General features: G+C 42.2%; 4 protein-coding genes, 1 long non-coding RNA gene and 1 other non-coding gene across 16 annotated transcripts; 4 read left to right on the top strand and 2 right to left on the bottom strand.

Annotated features, from left to right (window-relative positions):
- Nucleotides 1–4282: 4282 nt before the first annotated feature.
- Nucleotides 4283–10401, top strand: LOC124201740. The gene is made up of 4 exons (XM_046597931.1): nucleotides 4283–4624; nucleotides 4694–5500; nucleotides 5683–8455; nucleotides 8536–10401. The coding sequence occupies exons 1-4, from the start codon at nucleotides 4388–4390 to the stop codon at nucleotides 10068–10070; spliced, it is 5352 nt and encodes a 1783-aa protein (XP_046453887.1). The 5' UTR covers nucleotides 4283–4387; the 3' UTR covers nucleotides 10071–10401.
- Nucleotides 10402–10700: 299 nt separating this feature from the next.
- LOC124202699 lies at nucleotides 10701–22243 on the top strand. Of its 7 annotated transcripts, XR_006878306.1 has the most exons (8): nucleotides 10701–11308; nucleotides 11385–11469; nucleotides 16951–19181; nucleotides 19253–19569; nucleotides 20258–20404; nucleotides 20477–21014; nucleotides 21077–21169; nucleotides 21234–21916. XR_006878306.1 is itself a non-coding variant. In XM_046599058.1 (5 exons), the coding sequence occupies exons 1-4, from the start codon at nucleotides 11219–11221 to the stop codon at nucleotides 19314–19316; spliced, it is 405 nt and encodes a 134-aa protein (XP_046455014.1). In that variant the 5' UTR covers nucleotides 10701–11218; the 3' UTR covers nucleotides 19317–19569; nucleotides 20258–20298. The 7 variants fall into 7 exon arrangements, 1 of the variants encoding a protein (XP_046455014.1); XR_006878310.1 differs by lacking the exons at nucleotides 20258–20404; nucleotides 20477–21014; nucleotides 21077–21169; nucleotides 21234–21916 and adding exons at nucleotides 21982–22132; nucleotides 22190–22243 and having other exon boundaries at nucleotides 16951–18751; nucleotides 19016–19181; XR_006878307.1 differs by having other exon boundaries at nucleotides 19016–19181; nucleotides 19253–20404; nucleotides 21234–21907.
- On the top strand, nucleotides 12045–12235 carry LOC124203363. Its single transcript, XR_006878527.1, has one exon. It is a non-coding gene; the product is annotated as a U2 spliceosomal RNA (small nuclear RNA).
- LOC124202698 (glycoprotein-N-acetylgalactosamine 3-beta-galactosyltransferase 1-like) lies at nucleotides 12474–14392 on the bottom strand. Its single transcript, XM_046599057.1, has 9 exons — nucleotides 14115–14392; nucleotides 13955–14010; nucleotides 13745–13891; nucleotides 13545–13683; nucleotides 13368–13486; nucleotides 13265–13310; nucleotides 13139–13197; nucleotides 12915–13072; nucleotides 12474–12846 (listed from the first exon to the last, which is right to left on the bottom strand). Exons 1-9 carry the CDS (start codon nucleotides 14231–14233, stop codon nucleotides 12520–12522), a joined length of 1170 nt encoding a protein of 389 aa, XP_046455013.1. The 5' UTR covers nucleotides 14234–14392; the 3' UTR covers nucleotides 12474–12519.
- On the bottom strand, nucleotides 14714–17030 carry LOC124202697 (glycoprotein-N-acetylgalactosamine 3-beta-galactosyltransferase 1-like). Of its 4 annotated transcripts, none has more exons than XM_046599055.1 (11): nucleotides 16905–17030; nucleotides 16654–16781; nucleotides 16490–16589; nucleotides 16359–16414; nucleotides 16153–16299; nucleotides 15947–16085; nucleotides 15768–15886; nucleotides 15662–15707; nucleotides 15542–15600; nucleotides 15318–15475; nucleotides 14714–15249 (listed from the first exon to the last, which is right to left on the bottom strand). In XM_046599055.1, the coding sequence occupies exons 3-11, from the start codon at nucleotides 16579–16581 to the stop codon at nucleotides 14737–14739; spliced, it is 1329 nt and encodes a 442-aa protein (XP_046455011.1). In that variant the 5' UTR covers nucleotides 16582–16589; nucleotides 16654–16781; nucleotides 16905–17030; the 3' UTR covers nucleotides 14714–14736. The 4 variants fall into 4 exon arrangements, with proteins under 4 accessions (XP_046455011.1, XP_046455010.1, XP_046455009.1 ...); XM_046599054.1 differs by having other exon boundaries at nucleotides 16672–16781; nucleotides 16905–16986; XM_046599053.1 differs by having other exon boundaries at nucleotides 16654–16769; nucleotides 16905–16929.
- A 95-nt stretch (nucleotides 22244–22338) lies between the features above and the next one.
- LOC124202696 lies at nucleotides 22339–25613 on the top strand. Of its 2 annotated transcripts, none has more exons than XR_006878305.1 (7): nucleotides 22339–22475; nucleotides 22574–23008; nucleotides 23087–23235; nucleotides 23417–23657; nucleotides 23721–23857; nucleotides 24016–24198; nucleotides 24295–25613. It is a non-coding gene; the product is annotated as an uncharacterized LOC124202696 (long non-coding RNA). The 2 variants fall into 2 exon arrangements; XR_006878304.1 differs by having other exon boundaries at nucleotides 23721–23861.
- Nucleotides 25614–25742: the final 129 nt, after the last annotated feature.

Genomic DNA, 25742 nt, shown 5'->3' with positions numbered 1-25742 from the left:
GGCCGTGCGTGACTTTCACGGTCACGACAGAATCGTCCCCTCACATTTGGACAGTTGGGCGGGGGGGGGTTCGTTTTATTTTTATTTTATTTTTATTTTTAAAATAACTAATTGCGATTTACTCGGAATTGTGTGCGATCTTTTTTACCGGGAAAAAGAAGAAATTCGTTTTCTTTTGTCGTCACTATGCGCGTGTAATGGTATCTCAGTCCATCCGCCAACCGGATGCAGCAGTGTACAGCAGCAGCGCGGAGGATATCTCTGCCATCGCCGAGAGAAGAGTCCAACGGAGCGCTAAGAATACGAAATGCTCCCAGCTGACTCATCGACCCAATTACATGGAATTCGATATATTATAGGACAATTTCCCAAAAATCAAACAAGGGCACATTATAAAAAAGTAGAGAGATTTAAGTTCAATCTCGTTAAACTGTCGTCACTCCATAAAATGTTAAAATTGAACTTTTGGTTTTTTGTTCTGGAGAATTATACAGGGCCATACAACAATCAACAGCTCAAACACCCGAAAGAGATATAATAGGATCGTCCATTCTAAATAGGTTATAAATTATTATATCCAGGACTTTTTGTGTGTGTGGGAGGATTTTCTTATTATAATAATATACGCTCGTTTTCTTCTGTATATTATCCAACGCTTTATGTCTGTGTGTGTGTGTGTGTGTGTACGAAAACTGGCTGGACAAAACTTTCGCTATACACACCACGAACATTAGTTATAATGAGCAACCTGGCCGTATATATACGTACCCCTACTGGTACTATACTAGCGGAAACTTTCTAGAGATATACTCTATATATTTTGTTACAAAACTTGGTGTGTAGTAGTAGTAGTAGTACAACTTTATGTATCGATCGCCATTTAGGATGATTAATGAATATGTCTACCGACTTTTTTATTTTTATTTTTATTTTTTTATTTTAAAAAAGAGAAAGAAAAGAAAGAAAAGAAATGCGCGTATTTTTAGACACTATACCCCGGATGTATATAAATAGTTTGACAGTAGCCAATGAGCCGTCGTCAATGTGCCATCGAAGCGCTATTACTCCGTCAAATGAACCGCGCCCATTTCTCTCTCTCTCTCTCGGCATGCAGCGCAGCCTCGACGCCACGCGTTATTACAAGACAATAGAGACGGGATATACAGTCTAAACATTTTCCCATTTGTATCATTTTTTTCCCCCCAGGCTCCATTAATAGGCGAGAGCGCGTACATCTCTCTCTAACCGAGCGAATATCAATGAAAAAAAGAATGTCTGATCGACTTGAAACGAGGCCAATATAGAATCTAGCTGTGCTGCGCGGATGAGCTAGAGATGTCAACATGTCTTAATATCTAATAGGAATCCGGCAAATAATTTGCTGCTGCTGGCCACCCAACAGTATGTAGCAACCGACTAATAATAAATAATAACCACAACACCAATAACCCACCCACCCACACATATTATGTATTACATGTATAGGATTAGCCCAAGTTATTTTTTCTCCTTTTTGTTTATATAGCCGGGCAGAAGGGACTTGATTTGCGGGGGCCGACAGAGAGAGACAACTCGACTTATTTTGCTGTCCGTCTATTTTTCCCACTCTTCTTTCTTTTTGGTCGCTGCTGACCTGAATACGTAATCATCGAGTGCTAGGCTAGCTGCTAGCTGGGTGGTCTGTACAGCCATCGATGCTGTTAGACACGGGCGTATATATACATTTGATTTCGGCCATCTAGACGCCGGCCGGGTGACGTGTTTGCGCTGATGAGAGTTCGTGCCGTGTCGACTCTCATCAAACCGAGTTGCGCTGGAGACGGGCCGCGACCAGCTCGCTGCCCGTTCAACCGTTACGCCTAGAAATATATCCAGTTAGATTTGATGTTGAATCCAATTTATAATACATATTTTTTTTTCTTTCTCTGTTGTGTGTAGAAACAAAAAGCGGGATGATTTGAATAATCCCGCCGCCTCATTATCAATCGGACGCATTTCGCCCGGCATTCGCCCCATATAATAAGACCGCATCACACCGAAATGGGTTGGGTTGGGAGGGGGTAGATAAATTTACGACCATCTTTTGATGTAACCCAAAAGGACTCAGCCGCTCCTTCCATGTGGTTCAACGCGTCGACAATCACGACCGTCATCTCCGTTCATGTAGTATTTAAATTCCTGTTTTTTCCCGCCAATAACTTTTTTTCTTTTTTCGTTAGCCGAGAGAGAGAGAGAGAAATATGGTTGACGTAAATTGTAAAACATTTCGAGATGATTTCACCGGTGTGGAATGTTATTTAAAAAAATAAAAGAAAAAGTAGAAAAAAGAAATGAGTCTGACATTTTGGAATCTAAATCAGAGGAGAAGGTCCTGAAAAGTAGATATATGTCGGACGGGATTCTTTCAATCAAGTCGGGCAACCGAGTCATCGAAACGGACGGTCCAATATTACACTCGACGGCCATACAACGAACGTACCCGGGACCAGGGTTTGCTTTCTTTCTTTCTTTTTCTTTTTTAGACTGTCGTGACAGTTCAGAGCGCCCGCTGGCGGCGACGAAATCGAATGCCGGACAAGTGGACGTATTATTAGCATATATACACACACACACACACACAACACCCCACCACCACTACTACACACACACTCCGTCATTTCCATACATGTATATAAAGTTAGATTCTAACGTCATTCTGGCTGGGATATAACAAAAAGTGTCACAAGCGAACTCGTCTCTCTCTCTCTCTGCTGGGCTGCTTTTGGCTGGAACGCTGTCCGTCTCCATTTGGCCGACATGTGACGTGATTAGAGTTTTTTTTTATCTTCTACCAGCGTCGCCGGGTGATGCCGGGACGCCGATGTGAGCCAGCGAAAAATGTGTTACAAAGAGACGCGCACTATTTCAAATTAGAAGAATAAAAAAAAAGTTTCACCATAGCGACGATGATGATGAGTCTGCTAATATATCGTGTGGTATATAAAGCTGCAGATTTAGCGGGATCTCTATTCTCTTTTGCTCTTCTCTCTGTTTGATTATCCGCTGACTCGACCGATGTGTGATATATTCCCGCTCACGAAGAAGAACAAGACGAAGATGACGACAGAAGAAGTTGGAGAGGCTATCGTTATTTTACAGAGTCATCCGCGCTCTTCTTTTGTTTTCAACCGATCCTGATTTTTAGAAACGTCCTTTTTTTGTGAGCGATTCCAGGTCGTCGGGATTGTGTGAATGATGTAATAACCTCCCCCTCCACCGGATGATTGCTATATACCTTATGGCCCATCATCATCACGTCATAAATATTCCAGATGGGCAGCAGAGAGAAGAGACCTACACACGAATTGGCCAGGTCTCTCAATGTGTCACATTACGTTTTAATGGTCACAACTTTGATATCAACGGGCCGGGCGGCTACTACTACTATTATAACATTTACTCGATTATAGTAGCGAGTTTACATGGACGAGCTATAATATACCATAGAAGAGAGAGAGAGAGAGAGAGATCTAACTCATTATTATTGCGCCATTGTTCCTGGACTGTGTTATCCCGTGCAGGACCAGGCCCAGCAGCAGCACGTCGCTTCGTTTTCAATCCTCAACTTATTCCTACCGAGAGAGAGAGAGAGAAAGGCGTGGTATATAGTTAAAACAACGTTACATGCATGAGTGATGTGCGACGACGTTGAAAGCGGCTGCTCGGCACGAGACATGAGCAACTGTTTGTAAATTCTGATGAGTCTTCTTCCACTTATCATATAACACCATCAGATGAGCCTATGTATTATTACGGCCCTGTATATATAGGCTGTAATTTAGTTTAGAGAGAGAAAGCCTGGGCATCCAGGTTCCAGTTTTCTGGAAAACTCAAAAATCCACCAGAGTCCCTGTGTGTCTGTTTCCTAGTATTCCTTTCCTTCTATTAATAATCCATATACACAGGGCCAGCCAGCCAGCCAGCCATCCGGCGTCGGCAGAATTAGAAAGAAGGTATCATCATTAATGAATTGTGTGTTTCCCAGCACAGCAGCTATATAGCCTGCCTATATTATAGGCTAGCTGTGAGTTAACATTTTTTAATGAAACATTTTTTTGAGGGGGAGAAACACGTTAATGGAAGCTGAAACAACAACGGCCGCCTGGATGATTGAATTATGTAAAACGATGAAAAGAACACACACGGAAAAAAGAAACGAGAAACGAAAATGTATATAGATTTTGTTATGAATGAATAATATGTTGCAACGTTGGATACGATGAAGTAAATACAATTTTCGGGGTGTTTCTAATTTCGGCTGCTTGAAAATAAACAACAGCCGCCCTCCCCCCTCTCTCAATTCAGAATTGATGTCTTTTTTTTTTTTAACAAACCCTTTTCACTCATTATGTCTCGTCCGTCGTCGCAAATTGAAATAAACGTAAATCACATCAAAGAGTGTTTGCTTCGCAACGGATTTGTTGGCCATGTGGCTCACCAATCGGGAAAGATATTCCACGAACAAGAAGATGGGCTGCTGGCGCCAGCCAAAGTGACTGGCACACCGTCGACGTCAGACGAACTCAAACATCTGCTTGTCGTGAACGTCATACGCAATAATACACACATCGTTGAGCAACTTTTGGTGAGGAATTTTCTTTTTTCTTCGAAATCTTTACGTTACAAAGTTTGACCTGAATATACTCTTTTGCAGAAGGATGGAAACAAAACGGTTGGTGGGATGTTTCCTTTACCGGCTGGGGTTTACGAAATCCTCCACGCTCTGCTACCTCTGTTCTCGTTTACTAGGGAGGAACCACCAGCTGATCCAAAGTCTCTAGACTGTTTTGTCACCGATTTGTCAGACTTGCTGAAAAAGTCTCTCAATTGGCTAGATGAAGAAGACGTCTTCACTAAAGCCTTGAAATGGCTCAAAGAAAAAGTCTGCTTTGCTGTCTGGTGCCTCGATCAATCCTTCTGCGGCCCTGGGACCTCCCTGAAGACAATCTTGGAGCTGTGCACCCAACAACCATCCAATTTAAACACACTAAAATCTCTGGGTGGCCTGCAACTGGTCAATCAACAGGATGTATCTGCCTTTCTTGACTATCATTCCATCAATGTTTACAGGGGATTCCTGGCCCTTAGCGGATTCATTCAGTACCTCTTCAAACCTTTTCAAAGGTCGCAGAACAAAGCCACCAACCTGGAAGAGGTTGACAGCCTCATCAGAGACATCAATTGCAAAGAAATGAGTCTCCAAGTCATGGAGGATGTATTCTCTCTCTGCTTCCTGAGGAAAGAAGACATCATCTTTGAGGACACTGCCTCAGACAGTGGGGGAGAAGAAATCAAGTCCGAAGAAGTCTCCAAATCCAAAAAGAGTGGAGAGCCTTCTTGCCCATCAAACAGTAACAGCCCGAGCAATACTCAAACGGGGACGTCTAGCACCGCCTGTTTGGCAGGCAAAAAGGGCGACATGTCGCTCGGTTTTCTGTGCCAGGACCCCGATAAACTCCAGGTAATTACGCTTTCTTTAATAGCTCACCATCCATTAAAACAAAATAAAAAAACATACATTTCTTTATGGGGTTTCCGGTCAATTAAAATGAAGCGAAAATGCCTTCTGCTGGCGACCCATTTCTTTTAGTGTTGGTTGGCGGATCAAAAAGTGTTAATTTGTGTCCTGGTTGTCTCTCCTAGAAATCGCTCCTGATGCTCAAAATGCGGCTGGAAGACATTCAGGTTGGCGACGACGCGGAATTATCGCTGCGGCATCGTAAACTTGAGCAGCGCGTCAGTCAAGCCCTTTGGAGACTGCAACTTGTCGATTACGAGCCCCGGACGGCCAGCTATTTCTCCCGTCCACGACCGCCGCAAGATGGCTGCATTGTCGTACGCAAAGCCTGGCTGGCCCGCCTCAATCCGTCGGTGCAGACCTGGTACGGCTACAACGGCGGCCGTCGTAAATTGCGTCCGCCGAGCTCGGCCAAGGCGAGCAAGGCAATCGACCGACACATTGATCCGCTGCTGGTCAACCGGCTGCTAGCTGATCCGCTTTCGTTGATGGCCATGTCCATGATGAATTCGCAATTGTCCGCCGCCCGTCAAGTGGCTGATTTGTACCAACTCTGGGAGACTCCGCAGGGACGGGAATTGCATTTCAGTTTGGCCCACGCTTCCGCCGCCCAGGAGCTCCGTCGCATCGGGCGCCAGATCGCTGGCTCGCAAGATCCTAAAGTTGAGTCCCTCAGTCACGTCCGTCTACCGTCGGCCGTCGAAACTCAACTCAGCACGCTACAGCAGGCCGTCGTGCCTTCGTTGACTGCCGATGACGACTGGCAATCGGCCGTCTTGATGGCCGATCTAATCAATTCTTCCACTCTATCCACACCAGAGCTCAACGTCCAGCTACTCAATTACGCACTGCGACGGATCGAAGGCACGGTCGACACCAATGTCGAGCCGTGGCGCACCCTGAGACGTTTCACCGATTCCAGCAATTACCTCCTACCGGCCGGATCGTCTCCTGCCCAGTCTCATCTGCCATTCGACTTGGAGCGGCTTAAAGAGCGGGCCGAGCGTTTGGAATCCATCCGCGTTGCATTTCGTCAGCTCGTCGAAGCGTCTCAGTTGGTCGGCGGATGCAACCATCCGGATCCCTTCGATTCGGCATTGGAAATGTTGGACCGAATTCTCGGCGGCCAGTCGACTCCTCTACTCCGGATAAAGCGTTACTTGGGCATTTTACGGCAGTTAATTCCGTCACGATTGCAGGGGGAAAGCCCCGCCCGTCTCCTGGAAGTGCACCACGTCGCCGTGTTGATTATGGAGCGGTTGCGGGAGCAACCGGAAGCCATTGAGGAAATGGAAACGATCGCCCAGTCGATGGGAATCGAACTGCCAGCTTTCCTGGCCGAATGCCTTTGCTCCATTCCGGATTCGGGGGCCAAATTGGTCGACCTGTCGGACCGTGAATTCGTGGTCAAATTAATCACTTACCTCCACGCCCGTTGTCCAATCCTGGCCCAAGTTGTTGAGCTCCAACTGCAGACCCGACACGGTTTCTCCCATTTTCCAGATCTGGACAGACAGGTCGGCACCGAATGCTTGGCTCTGTTCCGGCGCTACCTGGAACGGCCGTCCCAATTGGGTCAACCCAAGGAGTCAACGACGTGTCCGCCCGTAAACTCCAGACCGCCCAAACGGGCTCACGTCCGCCCACTGCCGGATTCGCCATCGCCCATTGTGGATGCCCATAATTCATTGCTGGCCGAGTCAGAAGAGGAGCCAACCGCTCGATTAGGAGCCCTGATCCTGGAAGCCATTCCTCAAGCCTCGGCCAAACAGCTGGAGCACTTGCTGCCCCAGCCGCTTTTGATTGTCGAACAACTTTTGATGAACAGTCAAATGGGCTTGGCCACCGATTTGGTCAAAGTGCTGAGGCTCAACGGCCCCGACGAGGATATGGAAGAGATTGACAAGCTCCTCCTACGTTACGCAACCAAAGCCCTGGCTCTGGGCCTGCCGGAAATTGCATCTTCTCCTCCTTCCAGGGATTCTTCTTCCAAAGTCCAGCAGGTCGATCAGATGAGCAAGAAGAAGAAAACGGGCGCTTTCGAGCTGCCGGCCACCGTCCCGCCCAAGGAGCAATGGGTGAAAGATGCCGATGTCGACCAGTGTCCCTGCTGCAAGACGGTCCAGTTCTCCATGTTCGATCGACGCCATCACTGTCGCCGTTGTGGCCGTGTCGTCTGCTCCGCCTGCTCTCCTCACAGGAGACTAGTCGACGGTTACGGCGACGTTCCAGTCCGCACCTGCGTCGACTGCCACTCCACCTTGCAGGATCGCTCGGAATCGGAGCCTCGATCCGTTCGTTCGACAGCCGGAGACGGCGGCCAGCTCGTCTGGCGATTGTCGCTAGAAGCCCTGCACAACCAAATTGCCCGGCGTGAATTCAGTTACGAACACGCTCCCAATTTGGCCCTGGCCTTGGCCATGGTACATTTGTGCCACTGCAATGAAACGATGGCTAATTTCCTTCTGGATCAGAGCAGCTCCATGCTGGCCACTTTACACCGCTACCTCCTTCACGGCACTTTGATGGACGTTTGCTCCGATCCTTTGATGATGTTCTCTCTCATCAAATCGCTAATTTTAGGCGCCAAAATGAGGTACTCTGATATCATCGCCGCCCCGAGTCAAAGCAAAGGCAAACCGTCTCGCGGCCTGGCCCGCTGCGACGCTTTGCTCGGACAAATTGATTTATTATCGCTGCTTGTCTCGGCCAATTGCCTTCATTTGCTTCCGCCGCAGCCAATGTCTCAACTGGACACGTGGAGGAAACTCAGGGACCGGCTCATCGACATTGAACTCTGGAGTTTGGCGCTGGATGTCAGCACCAAAGCTGGACTGGATGCCGGTTCCGTTTGGGCTGCCTGGGGGTTAGTTTGCCTGAAAGCTGGAAATTTTCAAGGTAATCAACCATATGATTTCTAATCATTAAATCAAATGTTTTAAATTAAAATTTCCTTTTTCTCAAAAACAAAATTTCAGGAGCTCGACAGAGATTTCAACGGTGTTTGAAGCCGGGCAAGAATTCTCCACTGTTGCAAGAGATCCTTTCAGTGTTGGAGAGTTTGAGTATTCCCTGTGCCAGTTTGCCCGGCAACATGAACGAAAGCAGCGCCGGAAGTTCGTGGAACTCGAAACGGACCCGAAACCTATCGTCTCCCTCGTCTCTGCCTTCGCCCGTTTTCAACTGCGACAATCCGCAGTTGATTGTCGCTTCGCTGACTCGTCTGGGCGACATTTGCGCTGGAAATTTAGTCGAAGTGGAGGATAAAAACTGCATCATGGAGGAAATCCTCTTCTACTTGGAGAGTTATGGGCAGCCCGAATCACCCTGCGCTTACCTCGTCGAAAGGAGCGGAAGGATCGATCTGGCCGTCCACCGTTTCGCCTCCAGTAGCAACGGCCGACACAAGACGTCGGACGTCTTCAATCAAGGACTGTTGTTGCCTTGTCTCAAGTCCAGCAAACTCGAGGATCTGATCATCGAAATGAAGCGTCACGACTCTAGTTTCTACTCGTGGAAGACTCACCTGCTGGCCGCCGCTCAATTGCTGGAGACGAAATGCTTTTGGAACAGTCTCTACCAGCTGCATTGCCTTTGCGGTGACTGGATCCGGGCCAGTTTGGTTGCCATCCGGCGACTTTTCCTCAGCGATCTTTTCAGCGTCGAGACCCTGATAAGCCGGTCGCATTTACTCGAAGATATTACCGCCCATCTGAACCAGTATCTTGGCCGTCAGCAGTCCCTGGATTCTCAAGGCGAAAGTGAAAAGCAGTTGCCGCTCTGGTGGCCAGTCAACGAAGTGATTTCACTCCAGAAAACGGTTCAACTTCAAATGAAAGTCACCAGCTTCCTGGACGTGTGTTTAAAGGAAGGGAAATTGTCCAGCGCCTTCCTGGCCGTGGTTAAGAGCGTCACTCAGTCGCCGGACGGGATCAGCAGTTCTTTCGGCGAATTGAATAGCAACAACAACAGCGGAGTCTATTTGATTCCCACATTACTGGGCTCTCGACAGTTCCGGTGTTCCAGCGCCGTCCTGATCACTTGCGCCAACCCCGACGCGTTTTCCTTTGAGCTTTCGTGGACCATTTGCTGTGATTTGCGTGTCAGACTGGATCGTTACTTCCGTCTGTCGTCTTTCGTCCTGATTCGTCGCGGTCAAGTTCCATCTCTGATCCAGTTAGTGGAATTCATCAAAGGACGAATGACTAGTCAGTCGGTCGGCTTCTTCGACATGGACGACCTTCTAGTCGAGTGCGCCACATTAGTCCAGGAGCGTGACAGAGAGAGCAGGAGTCCCGATCTTGAGCTGATCGTTCAATACATCAAGAAACCAGCCAGTAAAATCCGCGGCTTCATCAATCTCGGCTGGTTGAAAGCTGCATATCTGTTGGCCGTGAAAAACGGACAAGTCGCCGATGTGATACATATCCAGCAGGAGGCGACCCGCTTGCAGCAAATGGCCGTTTTGGCACTTTGTGATAAATGGCTACGTGCCCGTAATATAGCCAAATAATAGGTTACTCAAGTTCCTCTTGTGTAATCAATGAAAATGTTTCTTTGTTTCTTGTTTTCACTCTTTTGTTTTCAAAATCTTTTTGTTTAAACAAACGCTTTTTTGTATGTATTTTTTTTACAGCTCTCTTAGATACGTACGCTTCAAAGAGTGCCGTAATACCTGTCTTTCTTATTACGTTTTCGAATTTTCTCGCGAATGCCGTGATTATATTCATATGAATACCCAATTCTTGGTAGTTAATCTAACGATTTAATGGATATTTTGATTGGTTTGGTTGTTGAATCAATTACTTTTTCGTGGATCAAGCTAATACACTATCAAGAGAAGATGCTCAAATGAATTTGATTATTTTTTATGGGTTTTTAGGTGTAAAAATGTTGGTGTAAACATTTCAAATTTTTCAACCCAGAGAAGTCCCAGAGTTGCCAACAGTAAAGATTGAACAATTTTGTTTGAAGCAAGGCACGAGGTGTTTAGTTTTAATTTTTTTTGCAATTAAAATTGATGAAATTTTTATTAATAATTTAATGGCAGAAGGCGGTTATTTATTAATTTTCTTTTAATTTTAATTGGTTGTGCAACGATGCACGTTTCCGGTTGCCGGTAGAGCACATTTCTGCCAGCCTTATTGTTCACTTGTATGGCGCTCGAAGTGGTTGTGTTCAACCTGGTGTTACTATGGTTGTTTCGATTAATTTGCATTAACTAGTTCAAGTGAATATTGAACTGCCTTAATTATTTTTCAACTATTGAAATGCTTTCTCTTAACTGTGGCATTTGGCAAGAGATAAATCTAGAACATGAAATGTCGAAAGTGACTCATCGTTCAGAGTAAAAGTGATCGTTATTTTACTTCTGATTAGTGAAGGGTTTAACTAATGAACAAGGGAATCATCTCATAAATCTTATTTATCCATCAAGATCTTCTGTGCATTCAGTTTATGATCCATGTTTCCCAAACAGTTGACGTGTTTCAGCCATTTGTTAGCATGTTGCTGCTGATCAAGTGAAAGTGATTCATGCTAATCAGTGAACACGTGTGCAATGTCTCAATCAAATTCAACCAACAAGCTTTCTCCTTGAATAACTAGCAATTGTTCGTTTGAGTGCAACTTACAGAGTTGAGTGTTTCACTTTTGTACTGAATGTTTCAGTACGTCAGATTGATCCTCAAATGGAAACCATTACAGAATAAATGGGATATAATATCAGGATTACACTTTTGTATTTGGAGGGTATGTAATAGAATATAATGTGTGCAATCTAACAGTTACTAATCTCTTTCCACTTTTACTCATTCCCTTATTATAGAAGTTCTTGCAGGCTGCTTTTTTACTCGTTGGCATTGGACTTCAACCACAAACTGCTATCAGGAATTCGATATCATTTACAAAAGGTAAGAGAAAACAAGGTTGTTTGGCAGAAATATTAAAATAAGGTGGTTAAATTAAGTAAGGTCTGGATGATATCCATCATGTCTGAACTAGTTGTTTATGTTTTTGTAAAACGTAACATGGCAAATGGTGTTAAGTTAAGATAACTCATAGAAGTTTTCTAAAGGTTCGTGAGGAAAGTTGGTTGATTTTTTCCCGCGTATAAATGTTTTTTTTTAAAAAAAAAGTGAAATTTGAATTTTGGCGCACTATTGGGAATTCGTTTATAAATTTCGCCGCTAGAGGGCGTTAACTAGCCGGGGGCTTCTGCATAGCGTCCCTTCGCCGTTCGACAAATTTGGCTCCAACAGAACGCAATTTTTTTTTAGTATTTTCCTTCACACATTTTTAATAATAGATCATAGTTCATAATAAATCGTGAGCAACTTGTGTTTTAATTGTTCGAACGTTGAAAATGGGCAAGAAATTGATGTGGTGACCCTTTTTCAGTGTTTGAACGATTTTTGAGACCCCCGGTACACTAACGCTGATTCGACCCGGCCAACGCTTATATTCTCGAGTAAATCATTGGTTAGGTATCGCTTCTCGGCCTTTTGGCTAAGATCAAAGTGTAGTATCTGTTCTTATCAGCTTAATATCTGATACGGGACCAAATGGTCCCCAGAATATTAAACTGATTTTTGGAATCAGGCGGGAATACAGTGCTTGCACTGCTCCCGCCACGGGTTGACCCGGTATTGCAGTACCTCCGGGATCGGCCCACCCTCTCTGAGGGTTAATAATAAATAAAATAAAAAACATTGTTAAATTTAACAACTAACGGTTAAATTCATCTCCAATAACGATAAACGTGAAATTCTTTCCATCAAATTTATATGTTTCGCCTAAAAATGATATTAAAATTTCCCCAATATAGGTTTTGTTGTGGTCACAAGTTATTCGAAACAACGGAAGAAAATGACAGAGATTATCAGGTCATAAAATTTAACCGTGCATGAAAAAAAGATCAGGTTAGAAAACGTTTTGTATTATCCGAATACTGCGCTATGTAATTATTTTACTACCCCCTCGATCATTTTGTTTTGGGAGAAAGGATCAGCAATATTCTCCATATTTAACAAATCAAAAATAGTCAAATGCACGAAGTTCAGTGGTATTGTGTTTATACTGACAATCTGTTGTTCAGTAACTTCATCTGGAGGGGCGAACCACGGCGAAGCAGTCAGATTGAAGTCTGGAGGTGGTTCGGGAGTTGAAGGTCGTTGATCGGCTGGCATTCCATAAGGGCGGAGTTGATAAATCAAATAATCAAATATGTGCATCAGTTCAGGAGTGATATAGTGAAAGGATATGGCGCTGTCAGAACAACAATCTTTTCCCTGTTCACACCGCCAAAACCAGATTTAAAAGGTAATACTCGTTCAACAACTGATATGAATAGTATTACCTTTGTGGGTGGATAGTAAATATTATTCCAGTACCAATAACTTGGTGTAATTTTACCAGGAAAGTAGTGTTGCTCTGGAACAAAGGGAAAGAATCGGCCCCTTCCTTTAGAGTCCCGCGTGTCCATTGTCGAGACGTTCAGATTTTCCATACATTTCCCTTCGCAATCCAACGAACGAAAATGTAATTAATCGTAGCGGTTCAAGTCGATGTTAAATTACTAACCCATTTCTGCATCTTCCGCCCCTTCGTGATCGTGTCGACAAGTGAGTGCGTTAAAATAACTGAAAAAAAAACGATCGAAAATGAGATCAATTTGCATGAAATCAAAAAGCATAAAAGCTGGTTTACCCTTCTTCGACGAACCTCCTGGTCGCTTCTTTACTCAACACGTAACCTGCAAAAAGAGATTTTTCACTTTTTTGGGGTCGAACATTTTATTGTAACAACTTACCAGCCCCACCGCTGAAATATCCTGATTTAACAATTACTTTAAACTTGTGGCCGAACCACAACGGTTTCGATGTGTTAAAGGCTGATAGGAAATATCGCAAATTCTCAACAATAAGGTACCTGTAAAAAAATAAGTTTTTGTCTGTGGCCGGTTAATAGATTGTCGGGATAATTTTACGTGTCATCGTCAGCTTTCAGAAACCAGTCTGCTTGATCTTTGTAATTTTTCCATACATGGCGAAATGCCTCCCGTGTTTTGCCCCAGAGGTGATTTCGGCCTTCAGGGACGTGCAGATTCACAGTTGGTAACGTCGAATCTGCATTCAAATAAAGTGATAAGACTTGGCATTGAGGACAATTTTTGTTGCTAACACACACCGACTGCGGAACTCATGAACAGCAAAATGTTACAGCGTTTGCCCCACGTTTCTTTGACTGCTAACGCTTTTGTTTTGTGATTGTCGGGTGACGTCATAACCCAGCACAACACGCGCACTTTTGAGTAGAGATCATTATTTTTGTCTTCTGCGATAGACCAATTAAAAAAATATATATATATGGAATGTAAACTCTCGATTTGAAATTTACCGATAACTATTCCGTTGGCGTATTCTTTGAAGTTTTCAATCGACTGGGATTGTTGTCTAGGGGATGATACGTACATGATTAATTTTTCAAATATGTTTAGTTACGACTTAATTTAATGTTAACGTGGTGCTAATCATCAGTTATCAAAAGTTGAACTTACACATAAAGTAACTGGTTCATGAAGAAGATGACACAGCAACTAAAACCAACGATTACAAAAAATTTCACTCTTCGACGGGGCGGGTGAAACATCGCCGATCCTGCACTCGATGTCGACATGGTGATCAGGTAGAGCAATTAAACAGATACTAACACTAGCTTGTTGGTTTTTGTCGAAAGGGTCAACAATAGAAAAATAAAACTGGTTTCAGAATCAAACTGAAAACTGCCTAGGGCATTACTAAAAGAAACCTGAAATCCTTGTTGCGCTATAGTTAACTGCCAAATATTAGCAAACCATTCTGTCGATTCTGGTTGTTTCTCTTCTTTCCTGTTTTTTTTTTCCACCAACAACCTCTGTCAAATTAAAAAAAAAAAATACGATAAGGGTGCAGTCAATTTCGTCTGCAGCAATTTCTGAAGGTGTTACGTCATTAATACCTCGATTACTTACTTTGCTCATGATTAAATTCTGGCTCTTCTCTTGAATGCAATCAAGATAAAAGTTTTTTTTAAATTGAATCATGGTCTGAAATTTTTTCGCCCACTGTGAGGCACACCGTCAGCTCATAAATAATTTTTAATGTGCTTCAAAAAGAATTTGAATGTAGAAAAAAGTTGTATTATCCGAAAATTGCACTCCGTAATTTGTTTACTACTCCCGCCCTTTTTGTTTTTGAAGTAAGTTCAACAAGATTTTCAGGACTTGTCAAATTGAAAGAATTGGCTTCCGTTGAATTCAGTTCAGTTTGGATAGTAGTAGCACTTTTAGGAGTAAGATCAACAATATTTTCTGGATTTGTCGAATTGGAAAAATTGGCATCCGTCAAGTTCAGTTGTGTTTGGTTTATAGTAGCGTTCTGTTGTAAGGAAAGAGTTGTGTTTAACATAGTTGGTGGAAGTACACTATTTTTTTCAGTTGTGCTTGTGCTAGGAATAGTAATGATTTCATCTGGAGGGGCGAACCACGGTAAAGCAGTCAGATTGAAGTCTGGAGGTGGTTCGGGAGTTGCAGGTCGTTGATCGGCTGGCATTCCATAAGGGCGAAGTTGATAAATCAAATAGTCGAATATGTGCATCAATTGAGGATTGACGTAGTGGAAGGATATGGCACTGTCAGAACAACAGTCTTTACCCTGTAAAAAAAACCAAAAACAGATTTCCAAGGTAATTCTCGTTCAGCAATTGTTAAGAATATTATTACCTTTGTGGGTGGATAATAAATATTATTCCAGTACCAATAAGTTGGTGTAATTTTACCAGGAAAGTAATGTTGCTCTGGAACGAAGGGGAAGAATCGGCCCCTTCCTTTAGAGTCCCGCGTGTCCATTGTCGAGACGTTGAGATTTTCCATGCATTTTCCTTTTCAATCCAACGAACGAAATTGTAATAAATCGTAGCGGTTTATGTCGATGTAAAATTACAAACCCATTTCTGCATCTTCCGCCCCTTCGTGATCGTGTCGACATTTGAGTGCGTTAAAATAACTAAAAGACGGCCGAAAATGAATCGATTTGTATGAAATCAAGAAGCATAAAAGTGGTTTACCCTTCTTCGACGAACCTCCTGGTCGCTTCTTTACTTAACGCATAACCTGAAAAAAAAAAAAGATTTTACATTTATTTGATGGACGATTTTTTTTAAAACAACTTACCAGCTCCACCGCTGAAATATCCTGATTTAACAATTACCTTATACTTGTGGCCGAACCACAACGGTGTCGATGTGTTAAAGGCTGATAGGAAATATCGCAAATTCTCAACAATAACATAACTATAATAAGAACATAATTTCTGAAATTCTTTATTGATTAGATTATCAGAATAATGTTACGTGTCATCGTCAGCCTTCAAAAACCAGTCTGCTTGATCTCTGTAATTGTTCCATGCGTAACGAAATGCCTCCCGTGTTTTACCCCAAAGTCCGTTTCGGCCCTCACGCACGGGCAGATTCACAGTTGGTAATGTTGAATCTTTACTTCAAAATTAAGAAATAAGATTTGGCTTTTGAGTTTTGTTGATAACCCACAGTCCACACACCTTCTGCGGAACTCATAAACAGCAAAATGTTGCAGCGTTTACCCCACGTTTCTTTGACTGCTAACGCTTTTGTTTTGTGATTGTCGGGTGACGTCATAACCCAGCACAACACGCGCACCTTTGAGTAGAGATCGTTATTTTCGTCTTCTGCGATAGACCAAGGTTTAAAAATAAAATAGAGAATGAAAACTCGATATGAAATTTACCAATAATTATTCCATTGGTGTACTCTTTGATGTTTGTAATTGACTGGGATTGTTGTCTAATAAGTAGTGCAATAATATTATTAAATCTAAAGTGGTGATGGTCATCAGTTTATTTGAAATGTTAAACTTACGTGTAAAGTAATTGGTTCATGAACAAGATGATGCAGCAGCCAAACCCAATGATGATAAAAAGTAAAACTCTTCGACGGGGCGGGTGAAACATCGCCGATTCTGCACCGAATGTCAACATAGTTAACAGGTAGAAACAGTAATTAGCACGTGAGCTTTTACGTACAGTTCGACAGCTACTAACGTGTTGGTGTTTGCCGATAAGGTCCACGGAAATTAGTGCTCGTATCAGAATCAGACTGACAATTGCCAAGGACATTGCTTGTGGAAAACCCTGTCACGCTAGTTAATTGCCTTATTTTTTGTCGATGAAATTATCGTTCCATGTAGCACACAGAGATCGGGGGGGGGGGGGAATCCGTCGATTCAAATTAATTGTTTTTCAACGAGCTTTATATAATTATAGTTACGACTTACTGGTTTTACACATAATGAGACATCCTTTTCGATTTTACTTTTTCAGAACAACAGCTCTCACAACCAGACCTTTGGCTACGAGTAGACGAACTAAAATTGCTCGGCTTTGAAACGAAGTAGTTAACTGTTCGTAAAGTGCCAGCGGCAAACGGACCTAACGCACCAAAGAGTGCGTAGCCCTTCATAACGCTCGAGTCTTCTTCCTTCACCGCCGCGAGTCATTAATTCTCATTAACTTTAATGGCACGTATATATTTTTCGTCTACGATTTTTTATTCTAAATATCCGAAATTTTTTTTCTTGCGAGTTGCAAAATAATTTTTCTATTTGTTATTCGTGTCAAACCCGGCATCAATGTTAGTGAGATTAGTAGAAGATGATTTTTCTTTTAAAATAATAAGTTTTTCACGAATGAATGAACCTAATGTGGGTGGAAGTTGGTTTCTCATTCGAGTGGAACTTATTACCTTTTTGACACCTTCCGTAACAATTTCCAATCGAGTCAGAGCAGTGTAGGCGAGTGAAGGTCAGCTATTGTTTCCTAATCATTATTTCCTGTTCCCGTCGATTACTTTTCTCATAGTGTTTCACAATTTCCTCTTTTTTTTAACGTGAAAAAAGAAAAGCAAGAGTAAAATACTGCGTTCTTCAACGGACCATTGAACGGTACCCTAGTGTGCGGGTCGCTGAGTGTGACGTGAAATTAGAAGGAAAATACCATATGGCGTCTAAAAGTTATCATCTTGGAAGACGGAAAAAGATTTTTATTTGTACGCAGTTTTATCTCGCAAGTGAGCCGCGATGTGTTTTTTAAATCTCGGAAAAGTCTTGCCCTTTTTAATCTGCCATCTGTTATTCTTAAAATCTCAGAGCATTTCCATCGAATGTTGTGTCAGACGCGGCATTTTGCAGAGATGTGTCTGACTGTCCTTCTATTCAAATTCTTTCGCCGTTTATTATTTCTCTCTAATAAGATGGACAATCGGGGCCGTGACTGTATAGTAGATGGCCCGTGGCCGTGCTGTCACAGCCGTTTTTGCAATCGATGTTAGAGTGAAATAAGTTTGCGACAATGCATTGTTATTAACCATAACATTTCTAACACATTTATGGTTTCTCCTTACACGCCTTTAAGTTGCTTGCGGCAATTTCAAGTTCTATATACCAATCTACTCAAAAACAACTCAATCCTTGGACATGAAGTACTGTACAGCAGATCATTAGTTAGATCAACAGAACATCTGGCGTTCTTCAATTCAAATGTGAGACACCTAGTGGAAAAACTACGTACTTCTAATTGGAATTATTTATCCGTTTGTTTGCTTCGTTTTCGCGTGTCATGTGATCTGTGATGGGCGAACTGTAGGTAGGTGATTTACCGAGGAATTTTACATTTCAAGTATCGTACATTTAATGTTTCAACCTTCTATACAGTGGTGTGTGATTATAGAATTTGTACTCACTGACTCCAGAGCTTGCAAAACTACGCTCTTGTTACTCCGATTTTTTTTTCTATAACTATGAACATGAAGTATTGTTACTTCATGAGTATGATATGATCCACTCTTGCATGACAGAGGATTAATTATTAAAATCTAGCCTGCCAAAGATCTAATTGAATTCCCTCCTAGTGAGGTGTGCTTGATATATGTGAGTTAGCTAAACCAACTGCAACTAGGTCATGTATTTCTGCTTTTTAAAAGCAGTTGTTTATGTTGCTTGTTGTTTGTTGCTATTGTTCAATTTCAGGAGATTATTCATTTCAATTAGTGCAACATTTGATCGAAAGAAAGGGTCCACAAAAAGCGTGAATCTTTAAGATATACAGCTGTGGTGCCAACTGCCAGGTATGTGTTGCATTCCAAAGTCTATGCTGTCAGTCACTCGTATACCTTGTCAATATTGGCTGTGTGACCTGTGTCACAGTGTCAGTGAGTTGTCTGAAAAAAATCGATGATAACAAAACAAGGGAAATCCTAGTGAACAGCTTACCATACGTACATATTTTTTTAAAGAAAATTTCAAAATTTTATTTTATTAACTAACTAAGATTTTGTCTTGTAGGGTGAAATAGTTTTGATTACTTTTTGTTAATTTAGATTTTTCTTTAGATTTTGCATTTAGACTGAATGAGAGCCATCCGCTTAAGTTCAAGGAAAAAGACATGGCCAACACCACCAACACGGTCAACAAAGTTCTTTGTTTGTTAACCTGTTGGCTGCTACCACTTCAATCCCCACTCCTATATCCTTGGAATGGACCCACTCTTATTTTGAGGTATTGCTGGCTGTCTTTACAATCTTACATGACATTTTTTAAATCTCAAGTCACCTCCATTCTCGTTTCAGGTTAATCCTGCGCCTCTATTCCATGGACGGAATTCATTGGTGGAAACTAACCAGAGATCAGTGAGAGAGAGAGACTGACGAACGTGCTGACATTTAGCAATAAAGCTCACATGCGTGCCATCCTTCCGTCGCTTCGAGGCATGGTTGTGCCTGCTCCAGCGTAATTCGACTACCCAACCGATGGCTTGTCAACTCACCCCTCGCTCACAACTCGTACACCCTTGCTCTCGTCTCTCAACACAGCACGGGGTTTGATCTTTAAATCGTTTAGATCTGTTAGTGATCTGTGATGGTGGTATCTTGAGGACGATGATGATGTGAGTATTGAGCTGTTTTTGCCTTTTTTTTTGTTATTGTTTGTTATTTAAATTTAGTTGAGTGCCAATGAGCTTGAGAAGGGACGTTTTTGTTTTAGACATTTTTTCTTGTTAACGCTAGATAACACACAATGGCCATTGATCGTTTTTCAGCTGTCAGAAGCACCAGCTTCAGTAACTTTTATTTTGCACATTTCTAAAGACATTTATCGGAGTTACTGTAAGATTATTTGGGTGATATTTGACCGTAAGTGATCTAACAACGAAGCTCACTTGTTAGATTTTTGATAATTTGCGTCTTTATCTACTTCCGTTTACTAAATCAGCTAATAGTACAGCAAGTATTCATGTGACGCAGAATACGATATTCGTGATCCTCGTCGAATTTGGAGTCGATTTCATGGTTCAGTACAAAATATCACAAAATGGGTCAAAATCGCAACCGGTCCACTTCCGGAAACTTTGCATTGAACTTTCAAGTGAGCTTCGTTCTGTGCACATTTCTTAACGTGTCAGTCGATGTTTAAGCTAATTAAAATGCACTGCTCAAGTTTTGTGAGTATTATAATCTGCAATTAATCTGTATTAATCTGCAATTACGTCTACCTTTTGTACGACGATTTCGAGTGTATACTTGAAATTGTTTAATTATTCTTTTACTTATTTAAATTTTTTTTTTTATTTACAGGTTCCTTAATTAGTCAATTTGCATGACAGACTTGTTGAGAATAATGTCCTTTCAAGAAAGACAACAAATTCCCATGTTTGCTAACCCAATGGCTGCTACCCTTGAATCTCCCTTTTTAATTCCTTAAATGGGCTCTCTTGATTTGAGGTATTGTTTTCTGTCGCTACAATCTTATTGAAAATTATTGTCATCCTAAATAAGTGTTCGTTCTGCTCACAGGGTAATCCCGTGCTACTTATCGTGGACTTCATCGATTGCTGAACACCGACAAGAGCATGCTGTCATTCAAAACTGATAAATTGTGTAGTTATTTACAACTGCATATCTGGGCTCCCTTCTTCAGTGGCCCCTTTTCCCTAAATAACCACTAACCAACGCCCGCCGGTGGTCACTCACTCGCTGCGACAACTAGGAGGAAGGGAGATGTTTGGTCGAACGGGAACTTGCAAGGCGCATTATTCGATGAAATCTGTTGGAGGGTCATGAGTCTAAGCCGGAAGTCTACTATGATGCATTGCTCTCTTAAAAACTGTTCCTCTCTGGCTCTCTTCGCTCTTTTTCCGGTTTCTCTTAACCACTGCCGGGTAATCTCCCTGGTAGAGTCAGTCGGGCAGTGTCTCCCCCTGCTTGACTGGCTGCAGTTTGAACCGGACGGTCTGTTAAAATAAGAATTTAAATCTAGAACAACGCCTCCTTTGAGCGGCCCAGACAATCCTGAATCCTTTAGGGTTGCCATTCCATCGAGGCTTAAACGAGGGTACGTAATTACACATTAGTCAAATTGCTAAAGCTACAGATTCAATTGTTTGTATTATCCAGATGACGCGGAGGTGTTGCCCATTGGAAGTTTTGGTGACAAGGAGTGACTGAACAAAACGCTAAACCAAATGAAAAAAAAAAATATTAAAAAAGGTAATGCTAGATATACGACATTAAGCTTTTGCTTTCGCAGAAAATAATGTGAATTTGTTTGCAGCCAACGATCCTTTATATATCCTAGCCGAGTCCTTTCCGTCTACATTCGGTGTGAAGAGCAAAACCTAAATTTCAACACATTTTACTGCTTAGCAACGAAAAAAAAAGCGAGTGTCAAAACATTGTTTTACTTGCTCATACATAATTGTGGCAGAAACGCGTTGGTCATGTAACGGTAAATTTTTTTCTCTTTTGTTGGTGCAGCATCAAACGACACGCGATAGGTTCCGGTGGTCATCAACTATTCAAGATGGTAGACCTGTCAATGTAAAAGACAGGGTAAGGTTAGCTCCTGTAAATGTTATTCATTTTTGTTAAATAGCTGCTAGTAGGAACTCATTGTTGATTTGCGGTTACAAAATCCATAGGCCTAGAGTTCAGGTATTGTCAATCAATCATTCGATTTGCGTGTTAGATACTCCAAAATCAGTTGTGGAAATACGATTTTTTCCCCCCGCTTCTCCTGAATGGTTACTTAGGATCATTTAAGTTATTTTTTGAGTTAAGCGTTGTGAACGTAGCGGACGAACTCTGACAGTCTATCGAGGATAGGTGCAAGGGTCATGTGTTTGAAACTTAGATAAGGTTACAGTAGAATATTTTCAGAAAAGCCGATTGCTGTTCAAACGGTTCGAAATTGAAGATTTATTCATTCACTGAAGAAATGAGTCAAATGACTCATTTAACTACTAAAGTTTAAGCCATTATAATTTATGATTTGATATTTATTTTGATATTGGTTTTTGTAGGCCCATCCCCAGCAACGTCAACCCGCAGAAAGAAAAAGACCAATTTCCATGGCCTCCAGACTCGAAGGTCGCGGAGATAATTACTTAAAACTGGAATGGGGTGGTGTATAGGTTGGGTGAGAATGACACGTGTTTCAACATTATCAAGCAGGTACAATAGCCGCAAGGGTAAGCTATTTGGTATTCATTTTGATATTGGTTATTGTAGACCCATCCCCAACAAATTCACCTGCAGAAGGAAAGGCCAGTTTGCATTTCAATCGAAGGTCATGGATATCATAACGTAAAAGGTGTCATGCAGTGGTGTAGAGGTTGGGTGAGAACGGGACGTTTTGCATCATTATCAAGAAGGTAAAACAGCCACAAGGCTTAAGAGGAGGGGTGAGAAAAAGTCGTATAAAGGCGAGAGAAAAGTCGACAGGGATCAGTCGAGCGAGTACATCCGACACGGCAACAACTGCATTCTTCGTCGTATTTTCAGGTCGCAATTACGGGTAAATATTATGTATTTCTACGTGGAATTTTGTATCAATTACTATTTTTTTCTGTTAGATAATCTGTTCGTTATTATTGAATATTTAATATTGTCTAGTTAACTATGGCGTCGTGCTGCTATTGGATGTTGTATCGTCGATGGCTTGGTCGACTACTGGTGTACCGATGTCTCCTGGATAAGGCGGATACCAAACTGCAACGCCGCCGCCTTACTACACAACAATATACGCAACGACCAGTACTACACCGAGGTTGCACAGTTTGGTTTACATTTAAACCACCAAGGATCCAGATTATTACACCACAACTTGTGCTGCTCCCCGATCTACACTATCAAAGCGCTAGAGTACTACACCGAGGCTCCTAAGTACTACACCACCAAGGCACCTGAGATTACGCAACTACATATGCTTCTACCTACGACTCCAAAGCTGTCGTATACTACAAAGGAGCGCCCAAGTACCATAGAAATCAGTCGAGTGAGCCGAATAAAGTTTTCCTTTTCGAATAAAGTTCGCTTCAAACAGTGAAGGTGAGCTCTTTATTATTGGAATTGTGTGGAACATATACTAATGACTTGTTTTCCTTCCTTGTCTGTTTTTCGAACAAGACGAATTCTTTGGAATTACGTCGAATTGAATAGCAAAGATAACACATTCGTACGTGTACACCGCGTCGTTAAACTTGACATTGTTGGTCGGAAAGCCGAACTTGACGATGGCCGTACCATCACCTACGACAAGTGCGTTATTGCCACAGGTAAACATTTTATTCCAAACGAAATTCGTCTTTAAAGTCTCAATGATTACACCTTTTTTGGAATGTTGAATATCTTGGATAATCTTCCTGCTCGATAGTATCTAAGAGTCTATTTAATCTGCTAGCAATTTATTTTTGTGGTTACGAATCACTCTAAAAATGGCCTTCATTTTCTTGTTAGGTGGTAAACGAAAATCTGTTCCAATCCCTGAGCGGTGCCCTTAAAGATCCCCACGAGCACGTAACGCTGTTCCGCCATATCGATGGCGGCAACATAGGCCGAGTTCTCCCTAAATATTTGAGCCAATGGAAAACGGAGAAGGTGAAAGCGCAAGGTGCTTATGTGTTGCCTAAAGCCTAATGTTGAGGGTGCAATTTTGGAAGACTGCAAGGTCGCATTGACCTTAAACGATGGTCAAAAGGTAAACAGTTATTTCAGTACATGTTTTAGCGATGTTAATTAAAACCTGGAATTCATTGTGCAGATTCAAACTGACTATGTCGTCGCTGTTGTCGGTTGGGACGAAACAATGGATTTGGCTGTCGCTTTCGGTTAGGAAATAGATTCTACTTTTGGTGGTTATCGAGTCAATACCGAGCTTGAAGCACGATCGAACGTCTGGTAGGTAAGAATCCTTGAACATTTATTTCATATTAATTGTAATACTTGTGACTAAAACTTCACCAACATTGACTGCTCTGATGTTGTTGTTAGATAGTATATGAAATTCTTGTTAAATTAGATTCTAATTATTGGGTATGGACTTTATTTTTTATTAGGGTGGAGATGTTACGTTCTTTTGTGATATCAAATTGGGTCGTTGTCGTATGGAACATAGCTACCATGCTGTTGTATCAGGGCGATTGGCTGGAGAGAACAACCCCGGCAAAGAAACATGGATGAAATACTGCAGTGCACTGTTAACAAGTGCATTCTTCGTCGTATTATCAGAACGCAATCGGGTAAATATTCTGTTTCATGGAGTTTATATCAATTATTTGTTTTTATCTGTTTATGTACCATATTGAATATTAATGTTCAAATTATTTTCCGCATAGTTGATTGTGATGTCGTGATGTTGCTGTTTGCCGTGTCGTTGAAGGCTGGGTCGATCACTGGTGTATCGATATCTCCTGGGTATGGCGGATACCAAAGTACCACGCCGCCGCCTTACTACACAACGACAACATTCGCAAGAACCGGTTACTACATTAGGCACAATTACTACATCACCAAGGCTCCAAAATATTACACCGCAGCAAATGCTGCCCCGAATTACATCATCAAACTTACTACACCGAGGCTCCCAAGTACTACACCACCAAGTCACCGGAGTGCTACACGTATGTTGCCCCAGCTTGTACACCGAGGCTTCCAAGTATTACTCGGTTCCTAGCTACTACACCGAGGCTCCAACTTATTACACCACCAAAGCTGCTGAATACCACACCGAGCCGCCCAAGTACCACACCAATAAGGCTCCCAGAGTATTACACCACAACTTGTGCTTCCTCGACCCACTGCACCGAAGCCCCGAAGTATTACTCTGCCCCAAACTACACAACTACAACTGAGGCGGCCAAGTATTACGCAGCCCCGACTAACTACACAGCGGCTACTCCTTCGTACTACGTTGAACCGGAATACTACACCGAGGCTGCATTGCTACACCACAACCTACGCTACACCTACTACACACTACACCGAGGCCCCTATGTACTACACTACCAAGGCACCTGAGTATTTCAACACTACTTACACGCTGCTCCGACCAGCTACACCGAAGCTCCGAAGTATTACTCTATCCCGAGTTACTACACCACCAAGGCACCTGAATATTACACCACACCCTACGCTTCTCCCACTTATTACAGGGACGTTTCTAAATAGTAAATACTAGAGTCGAATTTTCAATTTTAATAATTACGTTCAGATTTGTCAGTCATAACTTAATAATTACTAGTCAATGGGAATTGTTGGTCTTTAAAGAGAAATAAATTCTCTTTAACCTGGGTAATCATTTTGTACGGCTTCTCTAAAAGCCTTTGACATTGCGACGTTTTCTGATTTTTGTTGAATCTTTCCTATTTCGCATGTTGGAGGTGACTATTGCTCTAGTCGCTCTGCATTCCGACATGTTCTATTGTTGGGACGAACTTCATTCACAGGGCAAATTACGAAAGAAACGTACTGTGGTGTTTACTAAAAAAATTCGATGTTAACAGCTCTGTTTTTAACTTTAGTTGGCGTAACAAAGGAGTTGGAGATAGTGTTTGGTGTCTCATAGAAGTTTATCTGAAGGGTCTGGAGTTGATCAGTCACTTGTCTAACTTTTGTAAAACTTCAAGTTGTAAAAAATAAACAAATCGTGATTAAACATTTCTTTATTATAAATTATGAAACACAGCAAACAAAAACATTAAAAGGAATTGCTTTATTGTCCCACCTCCACCCGCAATTCCACCACATTTTACAATCACATACATACATACATACACTTAAGTTA

This window comes from Daphnia pulex, chromosome 9, assembly GCF_021134715.1.
Source record: "Daphnia pulex isolate KAP4 chromosome 9, ASM2113471v1".
Taxonomy (NCBI): Eukaryota; Metazoa; Arthropoda; class Branchiopoda; order Diplostraca; family Daphniidae; genus Daphnia; species Daphnia pulex.
This window is presented reverse-complemented; position numbering and strand designations above follow the sequence as displayed.